At 30.4% G+C, this 20,942-nt stretch overlaps 1 protein-coding gene across 8 annotated transcripts in view; it reads left to right on the top strand.

The window, feature by feature from the left end:
• Positions 1 to 20,682, top strand: part of LOC119601234 (nocturnin) — a 40,130-nt gene extending 19,448 nt beyond the window's left edge. For 3 of the 8 annotated variants that reach the window (XM_037952533.1, XM_037952450.1, XM_037952611.1), the window contains 5 exons: positions 18,231 to 18,475; positions 18,661 to 18,726; positions 19,124 to 19,245; positions 19,315 to 19,962; positions 20,214 to 20,682. In XM_037952533.1, the coding sequence (XP_037808461.1) occupies positions 18,231 to 18,475; positions 18,661 to 18,726; positions 19,124 to 19,245; positions 19,315 to 19,962; positions 20,214 to 20,372 (1,240 nt within the window). In that variant the 3' untranslated portion in view covers positions 20,373 to 20,682. Of the gene's footprint in view, positions 1 to 1,898; positions 3,515 to 6,820; positions 7,193 to 11,582; positions 11,995 to 17,793; positions 17,899 to 18,230; positions 18,476 to 18,660; positions 18,727 to 19,123; positions 19,246 to 19,314; positions 19,966 to 20,213 lie in introns of those variants that run through there. The other 5 variants (XM_037952238.1, XM_037952381.1, XM_037952149.1 and 2 more) reach the window with 5 other exon arrangements.
• The last annotated feature ends 260 nt before the right edge of the window (positions 20,683 to 20,942 follow it).

Here is a 20,942-nt window from a genome sequence, read left to right on the forward strand (position 1 = left end):
TTTATCTGTAAATATAAAAATCTAAAGGATATTTATTATCTAAGTATGTGTATGTTCAGTGAAAAAATTAGCTTTCCGTAAGCTGTATACGTATGTATATAAAGTGAGACTATTATTATTTCCTTAAAAAATAAAAAAAAGGAAGTAATTGTGCTCATTTAAGTATCGGTGATTATTTGTACCAAATCGGATAATATTAAATCGTACCACATCAGCTCTATAGTTCAAAAATTAATTTATTATAAATGTTTAGACGAGTAATAATTAAATTAGGAAAATATCGAAAAAAGATTGAATCGTTGTTCCGTTAATTACAGAGTAAAACAACAATTGAAAAAAGTTGAAACCCAGATAGTAAAGGATTGAGTAGCGCTAATCTCTCCACAATATAAGGTTTTCGAGATATCTTTTTCTAAATTTTTTTAAGCCGAAGACACCTTTATTTATTTACATATATAATTTCGATTTTAAAATAAAGGTTTACAACCTTTTATATTTCATCATAATTTCTACCATGGGAAATGCCACTGTTTATAGAATGGCTAAACGGGGCACTCCACAATGAGGAGTCTCATCACCTCTCCTATGTATTATTGCCATCAATTCATGGAATTAGATTCCAGGAGGTGTAAGTAACACTTGCTGTTTCTGCCAAACATTTAACAACAATCTCGCATTACCTGCAACGATCACTGAGGCGACTGAGCCGTTGGAGCTACAACATTAGACTCAGTGTTAATCCTGGGAAGACCAAGCATGTTCTATTCTCGAATAGATACACGATTCCCTCCTTCCCTCTTCCTTGCCTAAACGGAGTAGAACTTACACTCCCTGATAGTGCAAAATTTTATTCTTGTGTCGTTCTTGATTCTAAATTATTACTCGAAAGCCATTCGTAAGAATTGGGGCATTAGTCCCAAGACTGCGAAATTGATATTTGACATGATATAAAGTCTATTTTGATGTAAGGTGGGTGCAATTGTCAGGTGAAAGCTTTGGAAAAATTCACCTATTGCAACCATATTGATCACTGGTGCGATTCGTAGCACGCCAACAAAAGCGCAGTTTACCTTTACGTACAGGTTGCCCGCCAATCTGATGGCCAAGCAATTGGCCTTAAACTCGCTGCTGGAGTGTGGAAGTCTAACCGGAATTGTCATGCTTCTATCCTGGGGAACACGACCTATATCCCAGGGAATATCGATTACTGTCCCCACGCTCCTTCCGGACAAACATCAGGATTGCATGAACTTGCCCACTCTAATATGGAGACATCGTTCATTCGTTGTCAAACACGGACATGTAATGTCCTATAGGTGGGTTTTTTCGCAGGATCCGTTACAGTGTAACACAACGGGATCATTAGGACCTAAGTGAGCCGGTCACAGGCCGACTACCTCAACAACCTTAGAATTTTATTCCTTCTTTGAGGTATCAATCGAATATATCAGCAAATACTGAATTATGACAAATAGTGACAAAAAAGTTTGTCCTAAAAAGGAAATTTTTGATTGCTCCAAGGTTTAGGTTAAAACTTTATTTTATTGTCGAGAGATTGGACTCCGATGACATAAAGAACTTTAGAAATAAAGATGCCACTGCGCTATTGCAACTCCTCATTTAGGGTCAAACACTTTTTTCTTAATTTAACACACGAAATCTCGACAACTTGATGTTATTGAGAAATTCATATTCGGATTCAGCGCAGCTCAATCCTTTAGAAAAATATATTTTAATCTCTGGGTTAAAAATTTGTTTTTGGTAAAAACATCAGAGTGGATCGAGTTATTATTATCCCTTTTTAGAGTACTATGACATATTTAATTTAAAAAAGCTTTATACATACATACATATGTATATCGTCTACAAATAGTTAATGTAATTAAAATTGCAAACAACATTTACGAGTTGCGAAATAGCAATGGTGTGATAATTGTAAAAAGTGAGCACAATTTAGTATGGAAAACTAATTTTTAAATTCGGAATAAATTATTAACGTCTTCACTATAAAATGCTACAAAAATAACCAGTGAAAAAAGTTATATATAATATACACCACAATATAAATCGCTAACTTAAAACATACAAAAATGCAGTCTCATCAAGATAATTTCGGCACGGAAGCCCTAAAGAATCGCGGGCATCGACGTTCTGATACTTTAGGAAAATCTATGCCAATAACATCACTACTCCTCAATTATACACCGTCTAGATTACAAATAACGGATAATATACGTAGCGATGCCGGCATAGGTAATATCTCGCCAACACAACAAGAGCTACCGCCCTTGTACTTTCCCATACATGAAAACTCACCCAATCGTGATGTTGAAAATTTGAAAAATTCCTCAGAGCAGCAGCTACTAAATTTGGATACTGACGATGAAGTGGAAATTTTAGAACAGGACTATGAAATCTTAGTATCGGAATGCAGCAGCAGCAATGGTGATTGTGATCAAGAAGGAGATCGTCGAAAGTCCAACTCAGAGGAATATATTTCTCTCATAGGAAATTCTAAATTTTATACACCCTGCTTGACCTGTGTTGGCTCAGCACCCACTGAATTGACCGCCCGGCCAAGTGCTATAAATGAAATGTGCAGACGTTTATGTACCGAAGAATGCCGTTTGCGCCTAAGTTTGGCAGGCTTGGTTACACCATCTGAGAGGATTTTAAATAATCAAGAATTGTTGAGTGAATATGTAAAGAGTTCTATGGAGAAGCCTATTGATGAAATTTATGATACACCTCCACAATTACCTCCTCGACCGGTAAGGAGTGTAGATAAAGAGGAAATGTTACCATTGGCTACTAAACCACCAGCACTGCCCTTAAGACCTCCCGGTAATATAGCCATACAGCGTAAGAAATTTCTTACCGACATTTTAATGCAAAATGCCAACATGAGCAGCGATGATGAGGATTTGGATAAGCAACAACCACCTAAGGAATTGCTGGACATAGTGACCAGTATAGTTGTGCCACCAGCATCACCATTAAACAAATTATCACCTAATGTCGACGATGCAGGAGAAACGCATACAAACATACAAATTGATCCACACGAATTGAAAATGCTCAAGGATTTTCGTGAGAAATTTGAAATTGCGGAAGCACTTGCCAAGACCTCGGCAATGACCTCAACATCAAAAATAAAACAACGTCTGGCCGCTCGTAAACTGGAAATTGAAATGGAGAATGCTAAAGCAATAGCGGCGGCAACAAAACATGAAAATAAATCTGAGAATACACATGCATCCACCATCAGCACCACCACCTTGTCTGCCGGAGGAGTAGATGACAACGGCAAACAACAAACTGGTCTAGACGGCAACGATGTTGGCGTTAAATGTAATGATGATGATGACGATGATAATAATGGCAAAGACGATGTGCAAGGTGTGCCCGATGCCGTTACAACACAAAATTTGACTCACAAAACTCTAGACACTGTGTCTCCGTACTACGATAATGACTATGAACCACCACGCGAATTACTACTCTACCTTGTAAGGTAATTGTGCAAAAAATTTATATTTTTATCTTATTCGTTATATTTATTTTTAAGCAAAGTATTTAGTACATCTGTATGTTTATAAATCATAAATGATTTACAATATATTAATTGTTATATTGCATACAAACATGTATTGAACATAAACGATTTTTAAACTGGTTGTTTTGGAAATAACCGACAGTTTAATATTTTGAACATCTGCGTCATAACTCTCATTAAAGATTTTATTAAATTCAGTTTCAGTTTGTGCTGTGGTCATTCTATAGAATTATTGAATTGTAGTTAAACTTTTTTTTCTAAAACAATTTCAATTGTTTTGTTACAGTAAAAAATATGTATTTTATCATTGATTAGAAACAAATACAATTTCAATTTTATTATTTTTAATGGTTCATGGTAGTTTATTGTATATATATTTTTTCTATTTTATTCGATTATTTTAAGTGCGCAAAAAATGTAATTCAGATTTGTGTATGATCTGTTTAGATTTTATGTTTTGTTATTTTTGTTATTATTGTTGTTGTGATTCAAGTTCAATTGAAATTCTGATATTCCAATTGATATTGCTGATAAAACATGAATACACCTTAAACTATTTTAACGGGGATACTACGAATGTTATTCTGATTTGTTAAAAAATTTTATATTTATTTTTTATACCAAATGTTCTTTTAAACGAATCATTCAAGAAGCTGAATTTAAATGTTTGATATATTAAAATAGGAATTTTAAATCTTAGATCTTCAATAAGTCGACTTTCGAATATTCCAACTTTTCTTAAGTTTAATTAGATTTCAGTAAACTAGAACTCAACAAGATCAAAATTATGTCAATGCTCCATTGAGTCATTCTGAAAAAAGTGGAAAGTATTTACGTAATGTCCATATTTTTGAATTGATTTTGTATGTGTTATATTTTTGAAAATTCGTCTTTTATTTAAAAAGTAATTTTTCGACTGTTCGACTTTCGACTTTTTTCAATTGTTCGAAAGTCATATCAAGGGCAATGCAATAAATTATAAAGATAACATTATACTAGCATACAACTCCAGTTGGCCAATATGTTGAGTTATTCGCCGTTCACAATCACCTTGCGCAATTAGTGAATAAACCAACCAACCATATTTCAAGTGTTGAATGGCACCGAAATAATACCCTCGACCTTTTTCTCACTTTGACAAGTATGAAGTGGATGTTCTTGCACCTCTCGGAAATTGGGATCATTGGACCATCTCTGCCTCCTTTTCGCTTTCTGAACTTTACAACTTCTCAATGTCAATGTCATGAATGGTCGAAAATATAATTATGCTAGGAATGAAAACATTCATTCTATAAAAAAAACTTCTATTAAACGGAAGTGCAAAAACGCAAACAAATCTAGAGATTTAGCTTTCAGAATTTGGCGCAATAACAAAAACGTCCAAAATGAAACGCATTCACTGAGCCGATTGATAAAGCTAACCTTGTAGTTGAGTTTTCGCAAGTAATTATTGTTGCCGGAAAGCTATCAACCAATGCCCGAGCTCGAAAGGGTATCAGTAACTATGCCAAATATAATCTTTCGAGTACATGTCGTTAAAAAGGTTTGAGCGAATCTCAACATAAACTAGTCTCCTGGACCAGATGGCATACCGGCACTGGTTTTGAAGCAACGCTCTTCGACGCTAGCTCGTCTATTAGCTAACCTTTTCAGCACTCTGTATCGTGCCGGAATGTGTTCCTCTGAAATAGGTGTCCACTGAATAAAACACATTTCTCAAGTATCGAAAGAAGCATTCAAGTGTCTCGGTTTTATAAAACGGTGTAAGACATACTTCACTCCATCTGATCTCCTTAATATTTACATAACCTATATACGTTCGAAAATAATATACAACTCTCACATATGGGCCGGAGCTTCGAAGTCTATTGTGGAGCTATTCGATCGCGTATCCAACTCTATTCACTGTTCTATCGTTATTGCAATGGAATGTGTTCCTCTGAAATTAGAGAACGTATTCCGATACCCGTATATTTTTACGTAACACACGTCTTCAAGAATACATCCATTTGTGGTAGATTGGTCAGGGAACCGCACGACACATTACAGGAAAATTCATTTTCCAGCCGCACTGTTCGTATGAGGAACAAATTTTGTGTAGAATTATTTCCTCCACAACCTATTTTCCTGGTCCATAATAAAAAAAAATCAGCCGGGTCATCAGTGCTTGTAAAAAACTACATACATATCATATGTTTCAAAAGTTGGGGCACTTGACATGAACTCCCCCATATGTATTAAACATATACATAAAGTATAAAACCACCCAACCATATTCAACACAATTATGGGCTAAAAAAAAACATTTTAATGTGGTTCAGTAGTATGGAAGCTAGATGAAAAATAGACCGATTTTAGCCATTGGCTTAGTCCTTCGTGAAAATAAACCTACTTTTTTTTAACACTTTATACGATTTTAGAACGAATGAATTTTATAATTAATATACATTTAAAGGGTTTTCATTTAAACGTTCAATAGCTTCGTAAACTGTGCAATTTGTGCATTTTGAACATTCCACTTAATTTATCACAAAAAAATAGGAATTTATTTGCACAACTGTAATATATTTGACTGTGCATATTTGCACAATAATCCATTTGTGCAAGTGTACAAGTTTGCACAGTTGTTTCATGAATATGCTTTTTGCTTAAGATTTTACTATTAAAGATTTTCAATCGTGGTTCGATAAGTTTTATAATAAAGAGTAGTGTGGGGCTATCTCAAATGATCCCTTTTAAGAATTTCTGCTTAAACTAGCAAATTAATTTGCAATTAACTTCCATCATACATATGGACATTGTACATACATTTGTATTTTAAATGATAAGTACAATTAAACGAGTGATTTGTAATGACCTTGAAGTTACAATTAATGTAAGTGAGACAAGTGATAATGTTAGATGAATTTGTGATAAGAAAATATCTCATTTATAATATTTAAAAAATCGTCTAGGTTTTTTTATTAGACAAGACTGATAAGATTTGTTAATAAATTTTAAATAATAGGAAAATATTTAATAATCTACAGATGTTTTATAGAAACATGCAAAAAAAACTTTACATTTATTATCAGACATTAGTTTAATTTCTAACGTCGTTGTGTCTGAAACAAAAGCACAATGAATTTTTAAAAATATTAAATGTTTAAAAAATTTTCCGCAATTTTTGTTTAAATTTATAAGCATATAAAGGCATTACAATGGTAACAGATTTAAATTAAATAGTAATAATTAAATTATTAATGCAATTTTATTTCATTTTAGGAACATTTGTCACAAAATCGTTTATTTGACATTATGATATTGTCAATTTCTATATCACTTTATATGGTCCAATTAACTTTTTATATGCAATAATACAGTGTTAAAAAATTAACGTTTTTTATTAACGTGTTTTGTGTTTGGTAATTAAAAACTCACAAAAAATACGATTCCCTAAGAATCACAATTTGCAAGGACCTACTAAAAGTATTAAATACTTCGTTATTATATTCGTTTTTTTAAACCTAAATAATTAATCATTATTAATAACTAATTAAAAATTACAACAACAAAAATGGAGTTTTTATTAAAATCATCACGTTTAATTGTAACCTCAAGAACGTTTACACGCCGTGTTGCTGTACCCATCCCAAGGTAAAGTTGAATTTATTTATTTACATTTTTTGTAATGAGACTACAATAACTCTTGGTGATTTTTCTTAAAAAAAACGAAATGATGTCATATTTTAAAACAAATATTAAACTTAATTAAAAAACGATAATCAAAGTGTGTTTGGCAAAAAGTGCAGATTTTCAGAAGATATTAATTATTTATACATTTGGTTGAACCAAAGTTTTACATACATATGAAGCTTAAAGCTTCCTTAAACTCAAAAATCAAAATAGAGAATTGGTAATTTATTGTTCCAAAATCAATATATTCTGTCAAAAAGATAAGTTCAACTAAAAAAAATGTTAAATTAAATATAAAAAACGTTATTTTGATACAGTATTGCACGAACCATTAGAAACTTTTTGCTGACAGTTAAATCAGATACTTATATATTAAATTTAAAGAAAGTAACACGGTCTATGTATTTATAGGCATTTATGCCTGAGTCTTCTCTTTTTTTTTTTTAAACTCCTTTTTCTCGTAAATGAGAGAAACATTTAAAATACCAATCGAGTTATTTTATCTTTTTAAATAGAATATACTGGAAATTTATTTAATTTAAATTACACTCTCATCAAAAGTTGCTAAGTTTTCGAACAATACTGTGCTCACCATATAATGTTTATATTGCAGACCAGGCATGGAAAATTTAGTACTTTAGTACACAATATTATCAATACTTTTTCTAATTTATAAACTTTTGGTAAGTAGTCCGCATAGTCAATAGACCAGTTTGTAGGCTATTTTCTAATATATAGTCTAGTATATTTTAGTATATAGTCTAGTATATCTTCTAGTCTATAGTTTGGTCTATAGTCTAGTCTATAGTCTAGTCTATAGTCTAGTCTATAGTCTAGTCTATAGTCTAGTCTATAGTCTAGTCTATAGTCTAGTCTATAGTCTAGTCTATAGTCTAGTCTATAGTCTAGTCTATAGTCTAGTCTATAGTCTAGTCTATAGTCTAGTCTATAGTCTAGTCTATAGTCTAGTCTATAGTCTAGTCTATAGTCTAGTCTATAGTCTAGTCTATAGTCTAGTCTATAGTCTAGTCTATAGTCTAGTCTATAGTCTAGTCTATAGTCTAGTCTATAGTCTAGTCTATAGTCTAGTCTATAGTCTAGTCTATAGTCTAGTCTATAGTCTAGTCTATAGTCTAGTCTATAGTCTAGTCTATAGTCTAGTCTATAGTCTAGTCTATAGTCTAGTCTATAGTCTAGTCTATAGTCTAGTCTATGGTCTAGTATAGTAGTCTAGTCTATAGTCTAGTATATAGTCTAGTCTATAGTCTAGTCTATAGTCTAGTCTATAGTCTAGTAGTCTAGTCTATAGTCTAGTCTATAGTCTAGTCTATAGTCTAGTCTAGTAGTCATAGTCTAGTCTATAGTCTAGTCTATAGTCTAGTCTATAGTCTAGTCTGTAGTCTAGTCTATAGTCTAGTCTATAGTCTAGTCTATAGTCTAGTCTATAGTCTAGTCTATAGTCTAGTCTATAGTCTAGTCTATAGTCTAGTCTAGTCTATAGTCTAGTCTATAGTCTAGTCTATAGTCTAGTCTATAGTCTAGTCTATAGTCTAGTCTATAGTCTAGTCTAGTCTATAGTCTAGTCTATAGTCTAGTCTATAGTCTAGTCTATAGTCTAGTCTATAGTCTAGTCTATAGTCTAGTCTATAGTCTAGTCTAGTCTATAGTCTAGTCTATAGTCTAGGCTATAGTCTAGTCTATAGTCTAGTCTATAGTCTAGCCTATAGTCCAGTCTATAGTGTAGTCTATAGTTTAGTCTAGTCTAGTTTATAGTCAAATCTAGTTTATATAGTTTAGTCCAGTATATAATCTAGTCTATAGTATAGTTTATAGTGTAGTCTGTAGTCTAGCGGAAAATTAGTGCTTTAAACGTAAACAGTGCTCTTTTTGTTATAATCTAGTAGTACATATTATCTCAGAATTTTATTTTTCCATGCATGTTGCAGACATAAACAAATTTAATTAACTCGATTAAAAAGTGATATTTTCATTTTGTTTTTCATTGAAGAATTTTTAATCAAATTTAAAAGAAAAATAAGTAATTCAAATACAAAAGATGTTGTTTTTTTTTATTTTTGTATAAATAAATAATTATGAACATAGATTCTATTAAAATATTTTATTTATAATAAATTTGCATAAATAAACAAAATAACAATAAAAGCAACAAACAGCAAGAAGAATGCGAGTACAACTCGTAACATAAACAATTGTTTTTGAAAACAATTAAAAATACAAAACAATTCAATACAAGATTCTCTTTATCTTCTGTATAATAAACAGGAGCATCTCAATCGTAGAATGTAACGTATATGAAAAGATGTTTTTTACGTTCATGTATCTAGATATTTATTGAAATTAATACAATACAATATTGACAGTATATTACACCTTGTTTAATAATTGTGGGGAAAATAGTAACGATTCTTATTCGTCGTATCAAAAAACTTATAAATCGTTTTGGCACATTTTTCACTTTTGTGTGTCTACCTACCTTTTTTGGTTACAAGTTCTTTTAGATCAAAATATATTTTAGTTATTAAATTATATGCAAATAAAGAGGGTGTCTACTTAGGCTTATGTCAATTATGTACCGAGCTCTATTGAATATAATATTTATTACATAGAATTTTGTAACTATATATTCACAACTAGTGATGCCCCTGCCGTGTTGCAGGCTCTTGATAGGACATGTGGACTCTACACGTAAAGATCTATAAACTCATCTAATAGATAGATAGATAGATAGATAGATAGATAGATAGATAGATAGATAGATAGATAGATAGATAGATAGATAGATAGATAGATAGATAGATAGATAGATAGATAGATAGATAGATAGATAGATAGATAGATAGATAGATAGATAGATAGATAGATAGATAGATAGATAGATAGATAGATAGATAGATAGATAGATAGATAGATAGATAGATAGATAGATAGATAGATAGATAGATAGATAGATAGATAGATAGATAGATAGATAGATAGATAGATAGATAGATAGATAGATAGATAGATAGATAGATAGATAGATAGATAGATAGATAGATAGATAGATAGATAGATAGATAGATAGATAGATAGATAGATAGATAGATAGATAGATAGATAGATAGATAGATAGATAGATAGATAGATAGATAGATAGATAGATAGATAGATAGATAGATAGATAGATAGATAGATAGATAGATAGATAGATAGATAGATAGATAGATAGATAGATAGATAGATAGATAGATAGATAGATAGATAGATAGATAGATAGATAGATAGATAGATAGATAGATAGATAGATAGATAGATAGATAGATAGATAGATAGATAGATAGATAGATAGATAGATAGATAGATAGATAGATAGATAGATAGATAGATAGATAGATAGATAGATAGATAGATAGATAGATAGATAGATAGATAGATAGATAGATAGATAGATAGATAGATAGATAGATAGATAGATAGATAGACTAGTAGTTGTGAATATATAGTAACTATATATTCACAACTAGTGATGCCCCTGCCGTGTTGCAGGCTCTTGATAGGACATGTGGACTCTACACGTAAAGATCTATAAACTCATCTAATAGATAGATAGATACGGTCCATTCTACTTTAAACCTCTTACATTTATCAAAAAGTTTACAACGCAACCTCTGCTTAAAATGTATCTAAACACCGTAATTCATGCAATGTTAGAATTCTGCATGAACTAATCTTAAAAATAAGTGTTAAAAAGTTTTAACCCTTTTTGCACTCTTATATTTATTTCACAAAGTATGATCATGCATAAATGTATTTTTTTGCACTATTATAAAGCTTATTGAATAATGACAATAGCAAACAAAAGAAAAGAAAAAATAACAGGCATTTAACAATAATAAAATAAGTAGGAAAAAAACTAAACTCCAAAATATGTACGAGCAATAAGTACGATCGAATACAATATGTTGAGAATATGTAGATTTGTCCCTCTAAGCGTCTAGCGATTTGTCTGTAGAAAATACAAAGTTTTTTAAGACTATTGAAACAAGATGTCAATTCAACTTCTTTCTCATATATAGTTTTTGTATTTGTTGCTTTTGTTTTTATTTTTTGTCTATATTGTTTTATTTTCCTTTAGCTAATTCTATTGATACTCAAAATTTACACTCTCATACCGCCTGATTGCTATTCACTGATACATTTTTGTAGTAGTTTTCGTTTTCGTTGAGGGCGCACGTGAGATACAAGATACAATATCTGTATGTACATTAAAATAAAAAAAAAAATAAATAAAAACAAAAATCTTTAAACGGCAGCAGTAACAAAAAAATTAAAATACAAAACAAAACAAAAAATAAATTCAACCAGTTCCCGTTCTAATATTTCACATTTCAGCAAAATCAGTTTTATAAAAACCTCTTTCAAGAACGGTTTGCTCAAGAACAAATTCCTCTTCTCTCCAAAATCCACACATTATTTTAAAAATTGTTTTTTCGCAATTTTAAAATTATTTTGCAATTACTCCTAAATCTTAAAAAGTAAAAGTGAAACTGCTGTGTGAATAAACTAAAACTAAAAAAATATATAAAAACTCTTCCTGTGATTTAAACACTTCTTTAAAATTATATACTTTTAATTTTATAAAAATCAACAACAAAAAACGTCAAAATGTCAAATATGGAACAATCGTTGGAAATAAAACGTGCCGGCAAACCACCATGCAAGAATGATCGCAAAGCATATTTGCAAAAAGTCATGTTGACCAGGTATTAATCAATCAAAATCTCTCACCATACTATCGACACACAATTTAATTTTATCTAAATGATTAGCAAATTAATTATTAAATAATTAACTTTACTTAAGAGAACATTAAACATTTTTTCACAATTTATTGATCTTTGAGATTTTAAAAAAAAAACAGGTATTTGCAATGAAATTTGTTTTGTTTTGTTTGTTTTGAAGAAATTTAAATACTTATAATTAATTATATATAAAATTTGAATACATTGACCGATTTTATATCGATATTTATAACAAAATAAAACGAAACAGAAACAAGTTCAGATTCTAACAGATTCTAAATTGAAAGATGAAACAAATATTTTCGAAACAAGATTTCTTTTACTTTCGTTTACATTTTTATGAAGTCTGATCAAGAATGTAATATTTTAATGGTAAAAAATTTTAAATTCTATTTTTTATAGATGATATGCAGTGGGTTCAATGTTTCTTTTAATTAATGTCATCATCCTGTTTGACTGTAAAGTGACGAAGTTTTTTTCTTTTGGTTTAAAGTACATTTTTTTGAAAAACCAACAATTAAGAAAAAAAAAAAAATATATATATATATATATATATATATAGAATATAATAGCTCAGCTTAATTTTTATTTATTTACCATCAACAAAGATGTGTATGTTATGGTCCTTATTAGATTCTATGACGATCTTGCCATATTCATCCCTCTGTTTAAATCACGTTAGAATTCCAGCAGGAGAAGCTTTAGCGCTGTAATTTTTTGTAAAATCGGTACACTGTTTCACCTAGTCCTCTTTGTTGTGAATCCGGAATACAGTTGAAACACTCAAAAAAGTTAAATCCTGTAACAAACTTGGGTTTGGGATTTATATTAGAGCGTAATTTTCCGTTTACAGCTTCAGTAAATGGTAAATGGTTCTAAAGAAAACTAAGTTATTTTTTAGAATTGCATTCTGCATTCTGAAAAGTATAATATCCTTATCAATATACGTCAAAATAAACGGAGTAGAGAAGTCATATCCATAAAAAGTCCAGCGGTATAGTTTTGTGAATGAATGTTTATGAATGGTTAATGTTTATAATTAGTTTAAAAGTAAGTACAAGTTTATCGACGAAATTCGGCATAAATAAGTTTTATAGCAACTTTATGATATGTCCATAATTAATCATTCTGTTGAGCCCGATCCATAATTAACCCAATTCCCTTTAAAAACCCTATTCCGAAGATAGGCCTTATATTCACATTAAAAGTTTATAAATGACTGCAGGATTGTTCCATATATAGGGCCGACTTTCGATAGGTCCATAATTGACCCTAGCCCCAATACAGTAAATCACTTCATAATTAATAAATCGATAAAAAAAATGATAAAATTAATATAAAAATTTCAACAAAATTAGTTAATTTGAGATATTAGTTGCTTTTATAATTCTGTAGAGCTCGGTCCATAATTGACCCAACCGCTATTAAAGCATCTATACCAAAGTTCAGCTCAAAAGTTATTATATGACGAAAGGATCGATTCACATATAGGGCCGCCTTTCGAAATTACCATAACATTTATTACACATGTCTAGATGGTGGATATATAAGATTCAGCATAGCGGAATGTAATACTCCTACTGGTTTATTCTTAAACGAATTATCGCCAGACGGCCTAATATAGAAGCAAGGTCCTATTATGGACCATGCCTCAAAATATCGTGACGAAAATAATATGTTAGTTAGTTAGTTTGAAAGGAAGAAGAAGAAATACATCTAGGCCTCTATAGGGTTTGTTGTGCGCACCTTAACCAATGCCCAGGTGGGATCGGTCTACCTAAAACACTAACAACTAACCTATCGGAGGTCACAGAAAATAATATATAAGTTATTATATGACGAAAGGATCGATTCACATATAGGGCCGCCTTTCGAAATTACCATAACATTTATTACACATGTCTAGATGGTGGATATATAAGATTCAGCATAGCGGAATGTAATACTCCTACTGGTTTATTCTTAAACGAATTATCGCCAGACGGCCTAATATAGAAGCAAGGTCCTATTATGGACCATGCCTCAAAATATCGTGACGAAAATAATATGTTAGTTAGTTAGTTTGAAAGGAAGAAGAAGAAATACATCTAGGCCTCTATAGGGTTTGTTGTGCGCACCTTAACCAATGCCCAGGTGGGATCGGTCTACCTGACTAAAACACTAACAACTAACCTATCGGAGGTCACAGAAAATAATATAGTTATCCACTATCTTTATTAGGTTAGGTTATAAATGCTGCGTGTTATAATTTATGCAAGTGGGTGGAAAAACTTTATAAGGCGATCTATGAAATGAATGATTGGCCAATGTTCGAAAACTCAGTTTTCTGGACGTAGCCTGGCAATGACAGAGAAAATGTTCCAACATTTCAATGTCGTCTTAATCTGTTCGTCCAATTTGAATAGTTGACAATACCTGTTATATGAGTATTCAAATAAAAAGCTGTCAAACTTTTATAAACCTAACCACCTTTTCGTCACTTACGATTAACAGTTAAAATTTTACCTCTTTCAATTAGTTATTACGTTACTAGTGTCAGCAAAATATTTCTATTTGAATGAATAACAAAAATTCCAAAATACTAACATGCGGTAAAGATAATTGTATATGAAACAGTATTCTTTATAGCAAGAACATTTATTTTATATTAAAATTGACGTCATAAACAAATGACAGCAGCACAAGGCATACAAACTGTAGTTTAAACAAATTTTAGACAAACAAATAGCGACGAAGACGTCGCTGTCAGTTAATAAGTCTGTTAGTCTATAATGAAAATTCAAAAAGCTAACAAGTTGTTCTATTTAAAAGATAAAAAATTATTAGTTAATTATAACAAAAATATTGCTATAAATCTATTAAACTTCCGATTTCAATATTAATTACAAAAGCGACAAAAAAACTCAAATACACTAGATAAACGATATTTTGTATGAATCATTTAAAAGTTCTTGAACCTCAGTTTTAATAAATTTATATTTGTAATACAATCTAAATGCAAGTGTGTTCGTATAAATACTGTCCCAATAAGCAAAAACCTTTGAAATGATGTAAATGTGTATTTGAAAACCTATTCAAATTTCATACATAGCCTTTGAGAACAAATTTGAAAATTTTTGTTTTCAAATGGAAAATTATGGCCTTCTCAAACAAAAAGGCAGTTAGAAATCAAACGTATTTTTCAAATGTATTTCAAATTTAAAAAAAGGCTAGAGGTAAGCTTGAAACTAAAAAAATTTTCAAACGTATTTCAAGTATTCTTTATTATTATTTTCATACATATTTCAAACCCTAATTGTAATGCTAACTATTGCAAAATTCATATATTTTTTTACATCACCTGAAAATAAAACATTCATACATTTATTTTAGCATATTTTTCTTTTATATCTCCGATTATTTCTCCTATATTTAACGTTTTTTCGCTCCCTTGCTGTAGAAAAAATGTTCTGTTTTTATTTTTCTAAAATAATTTATTTTTTGAAAGAAACTTTTCTAAGTTCAATTAAAACAAAACTTTGAAAATTTTATAAATATCACACATTATATTTTTTTAAGCGTTTTTTGAAATTATCATGTTTATTTCAAAGGCTAAACTTTAAAATTTGAAAACAATTTGGAAAATACATTATTTAGTTAAGAAAATTTTCAAAAATATTCACAGGTTTGAATCGATGTTTATTGGGGTAAATGTACACCCAGAAAAAATTGTAAGTAATTGTGATCGAAAGCAAATGTATAATGTAATAATAAATGTGTAAAGTGTTGTTGTCAAAATTTTGGCACAGCCTTCATTGACATATGGGTAATTCCATAATGTGACATACTGATTTAATAAATAACTCTAATTGATTGTTTGTATTATTTATTATTTACATTTATTAAAAATTATATCTTTATTTAAGTTTACATATCCTTTAAGTTTACATATCATATTTATTATTATGGTCAATCGAAATTTTTATAGGTATACTCATTTCTTAACCAAAACAATTTTAGGATAAAGTAAAAATTCATAAAACATTCAAAACCGTTTTTCTCGATATTTTTTGAGTTATGCTTGCCTTGTAGAAAATATGTTTTGTTAATCCAAAAGAATTTAAAAGCAAATCGAAAAATATTTATTTTCACCATTTCTGCACAATTTCCCATCCTTGATTTTGGCAATACATAACAACTTAAAGCTTTATGCGTTACGTTTTGTTTTTATAAACTAACAAACTAAGCACCAGAACAACATATACCATATGAAGCTTTACGTTGTTGTTGTTTTTTCTTTTTGTCAATTTGTCAAAATTTTTGTCAAAAATTTTCGGAGGTTGTCTGCGATTTTTGCTCATATCTCTGTTATTTACATATGAACAATGGACCGCACAACACATTACAGGGAAAATGCATTCTTCAGCCGCACTGTTCGTGTGTAAAAAAAACTTCCTGCAGAAGTGTTTCCCGCCACTTTAAATGTGAAAAAGTTTAAATCAAACACTACTCCCTCTATCCTCCCTCCCACAACCTATTTTCCTTGTTCCAACACAATGCACTGCATAAGTAGGGGTCATTCCCTGAGTCCAAGAAAAAAACGATTTTGCTGATTTTTTAGAAACTTTTTGAAGGATTCCGAGGATTTCTGGGGTCTTCAGAAAATTAATTTTAAGAGACCACAGACAGACAGTCCGACATGGCTTAATCGACTCCGCTATCTGCAAGGTTTCAGACCATACATGCATGTATGTGTACTATATAGGATCGGAAAATTATATTATAGAAATTACAAACGGAATAACAAACTTATATATACCCTTCTCACGAAGGGTATATTTTATATAAAAACTTCCCGAAGGATTCCGAGGTTTTCCGAGTCCGACATGACTTAAACGACTCCGCTATCTATAAGGTTCCAGAACATACATATATATAGATATATATATATATATATATATAATATAGAATTGGAAAAATATAAAATAACGGAATAACAACATGATATACCCTTCTCACGAAGGTGAAGGGGATAAAATAAAATGTTTCTATTGTTAGGTAGTTTTGGAGTTATAAAGTTGTAAAGTCCGCATGGCTGTTAAAGAAAGTTTTAAGTTGCTATATTTGGTATACCCTACACTAACTATGTCCGTAACGTCGGAATTTAAAATTAACGTCCGACGTCCACCATCTCTTCCGTAGCCCATTCGTCAATCATGCTCGATGCATTTCCCTGGGAATACAGATTCCAAAATTATCGGAAAAATCCCGAGACAGTGTCAGTTAAGTAAGTTGACTTAGGTCCCTGTAAATTCTATGGCGTCGGAGTTAATTTAGTATATACCAAATATTATAACTGTCCAACACACAAGAACAACATTCAAATTTTTAAGTCTCATACATCTGTTCTATATGACGTTTTATGAAAGATGGATGTGAATAATTCCCTAATCAAAATATACTAGTGTAGAGTATTATACGTACGTGTATACCCGATTATACTTTCTTTTTGTTTTCATTTCAAAATGCATACAAATTTAATCGCTGTCCGGTTGCTGACAATTTCTTTATCATGACTCTGAGTGTGTTTTATAGTAAAATTCCATAAAAAAAATTATGTTCAATTAAAATTTGATAACAATTACACTAAATAAAACTTATAAACAATTTGATTAAAAATTAAGTACTATTAGTAATATAATATTAGTATTTAGTACTTATTGAGACAAGTTGACTTTGGCGTTTACTTTTAATTTTGTGTGATATCATTTGTAATTTCAGTAAAGTGTCTGGCAGTAATATGAATTTAGGGTCTACGCGTAATAGTCACACCCTATTTATGATAACTATTTATTTAAAAAAGATAATATTTAGAACCCCGACCTTGTGAGTATATGCTGTAAAGGCAGTGCTTAGCAAGAATGTAATCGTTTTTGCCTGTTCAAATTTAAGACGTTTTATTTTTATTTGTTTTGTTAAAGTTATTTATACATACATGTGGTTAAGTTTGACATAGTAACATTGTCATTGTGGACTTACTTTCTGTATGATATTCTATATTTGTAATAATTAAATATGCAAGTGTTTGCTGTTTTTTTTATATTTATAATTAATTGTCTGCTTCTTTGTTATTTTACTAATATTATGTTTCTATAGTTTCTTATTAAATACAATTATAAATATTAGTTTTTAATATTTCCCTTTTTTGTATTTTACAGAATGGGTTCATTTAATTCGGCCCCAAAAATAAATAATTCCGATTCGCAAGATGATAGTCTAGTGATACCCAAAGGTCTAAGCACTCCAGAGCTTCTGCAACATTGCAAACATTTACGTGGTGAGAATCAGCCGCCGCTACTAACACGTTTCTTTTTGAAACCCTTGTCTACACTTTCTGCTCAAATGGTTTCATCAGATTTAACAGATGGTTTGCGTTGTCTCAAATTAGATACTGTATCTCGAGGTAAAAAATTGTTTTTTTGTCTTTATACAATTGTTTAAGATTCGAATATATTTAGAATATTATTACCTTACTTACATTTAATTGTAAGTTGTATACAATTTGGTTTTGAATTAATGTAAATTTTCTATTGTCTTTTTTGTGCTACTGCAAATTGCCTAAACTTATACAACTACGAATGACTACAGTATGCAGTGCCCCCATATCGGATCCAAATCATATACGTTTGTTGCAATGGAATCTTTTATCACAAAGTAAGTTTGTATATATCGTTGTTAACGTAACTGACAGGATATTGCGTAGACATTGGGATTGATTTAAATTTCTAATTTATTCTCAAAATATATGCGCATATATTTTATTTGTAACAATTTTGAGATAAATTTAAATGATTGGATGTTTTTATAAATGTTGAATTGAAACTGAAATTTATTTTGAAAAATTTTATAGACCAACATACATATGTATGTATATATTTATGTAAAATTTTAAGATTACAAATTGGACATCTTAAACTCATCGGAAGCAGGTCCAGAGGTTTTCAAAGTATGGTGCCTCTGTTGGTTTAGAGATCAATACAACATTTTTTATTTTTCTTAGTTCTTATTAAGCTTTATTTTTAAATTTGAAATCTTTCTTAATAATTCTCAGCTCTTGGTCAAAATAATGATGGCTTTGTGCGATGTCCCGAAGAGGCTTTAACTTGGGAAAATCGTAAATTCCTAATAGTACAAGAAATTTTACAAAATAATCCCGATATAATATGCTTACAGGTAAAGTATCGCCATTACAGTTTAACATATTCAATCGTATATGTATTAAACCTATTTTTCATTCAACAGGAAGTGGACCATTACAAATTCCTTCAAAATATTTTGGGTACACAAAACTACGAAGGCATTTTCTTTCCTAAACCTGACTCACCTTGTCTCTATATTGAAGAGAATAATGGACCCGATGGCTGTGCCATTTTCTATAAACGCGATAAATTTGAATTGAAGAATTTCGACACACGCATTTTAGAAGTTTGGCGTGTTCAAAGTAATCAGGTAGCCATAGCGGCCAATTTGAAGATTAAAGCAACTGGTCGTGAAATTTGCGTATGCACTACACATCTTAAGGCTCGTCATGGTTCATTACTTTCGAAACTTCGCAATGAACAAGGTCGTGATTTGATACGTTTCGTTAAACAATTTGCTGGTGATCGTGCTGTACTGTTGTGTGGGGACTTTAATGCTGAACCCATCGAACCTGTTTATTCTACCATTTTGAATTGTGAATTTTTGAAATTATCCAGTGCCTATTCGGATATACGAGCTGAAAGTGATGAATGCAATAATGAGAATATCACCAAGGATAAATTAGACAATTGCGATAAAGTGCAAAAGTCCATACAAAATGAGCCGCCATACACCACCTGGAAAATACGTGAAGATGGCGAAGTATGTCATACAATAGATTATGTTTTCTATACCAAGGACAATTTGAAGGTAAATTACACAGGGCCACAAAATCTGAAAAAATTAAAAAACAGTGACTAGATCATAGTTTTCTAAAGAATTTTTAACCGACATTATCTCAGTAAATAGAAGAGATATCTAAACAAATCAAAAGCCTTTTTTGGGTAAAATTATGACAAATTGTGACATATAAGTCGTAAAATCTTTAGAAAGTATACTATGGTCTCTGCTCTTTTTACTCATATTACCAATTATGTATACTTAATATTTGTATCTTACAGGTAAAAAATTGTTTAGAATTCCCACAAGGTGATGAAATTGGTAAAAATCGCACACCCAGCTTCCAGTATCCCTCGGATCATTTCTCTTTGATTTGTGATTTTGAAGTTATAGATCAGCAGCCTAACGATGCCTCAGAGGAGAAAAGTAAAACTCAATGAGTTGTAGAGAAGAGTGAATTAAATTTTTTTACGTTTTAAGTTTAAAACAAAGGGAATGAAAGAATCGAAGTAGAATAAGGATTTTATGTTTATTTGATTTTTATTTTCGACTACATCACATACTTTACTTACTACCGCAAACAATAATACAAAGACACCCTACATAAATACAAACCGTCAAACACAAACATACATCCACACAGATGCAGATTCACTCTTACAAATTGTGATATTAGTTTTTAGTTACATACCTATTCACATACATATTTACTACATAATTGATACATTGAAACAAGTACATATGGCTACACGCAACATACATACATACAAAATAGGGATTTACGAAATCTAATGCTAAATATCCCAAAACTTTCGCATTCGAATGGAAAAAAGGTAGCGTTTATTTGTTACATCCATAATTTAAACTTACATACAACATACACAAACTAGTTATCTTTTTTTGTAGTTTACTTTAAATATTTTGTGAATTTATTTTTTTGCGATTGTTTTTTTTTTTTTTTTTTTGTTTATATATTTTCGTTTTTTTAATACAAGACATTTATCAATAAC

Source organism: Lucilia sericata, unplaced genomic scaffold, assembly GCF_015586225.1.
Source record: "Lucilia sericata isolate MDLA Ls3-8-SP2 unplaced genomic scaffold, ASM1558622v1 Contig000000F_arrow, whole genome shotgun sequence".
In the NCBI taxonomy this organism is placed as follows: domain Eukaryota; kingdom Metazoa; phylum Arthropoda; class Insecta; order Diptera; family Calliphoridae; genus Lucilia; species Lucilia sericata.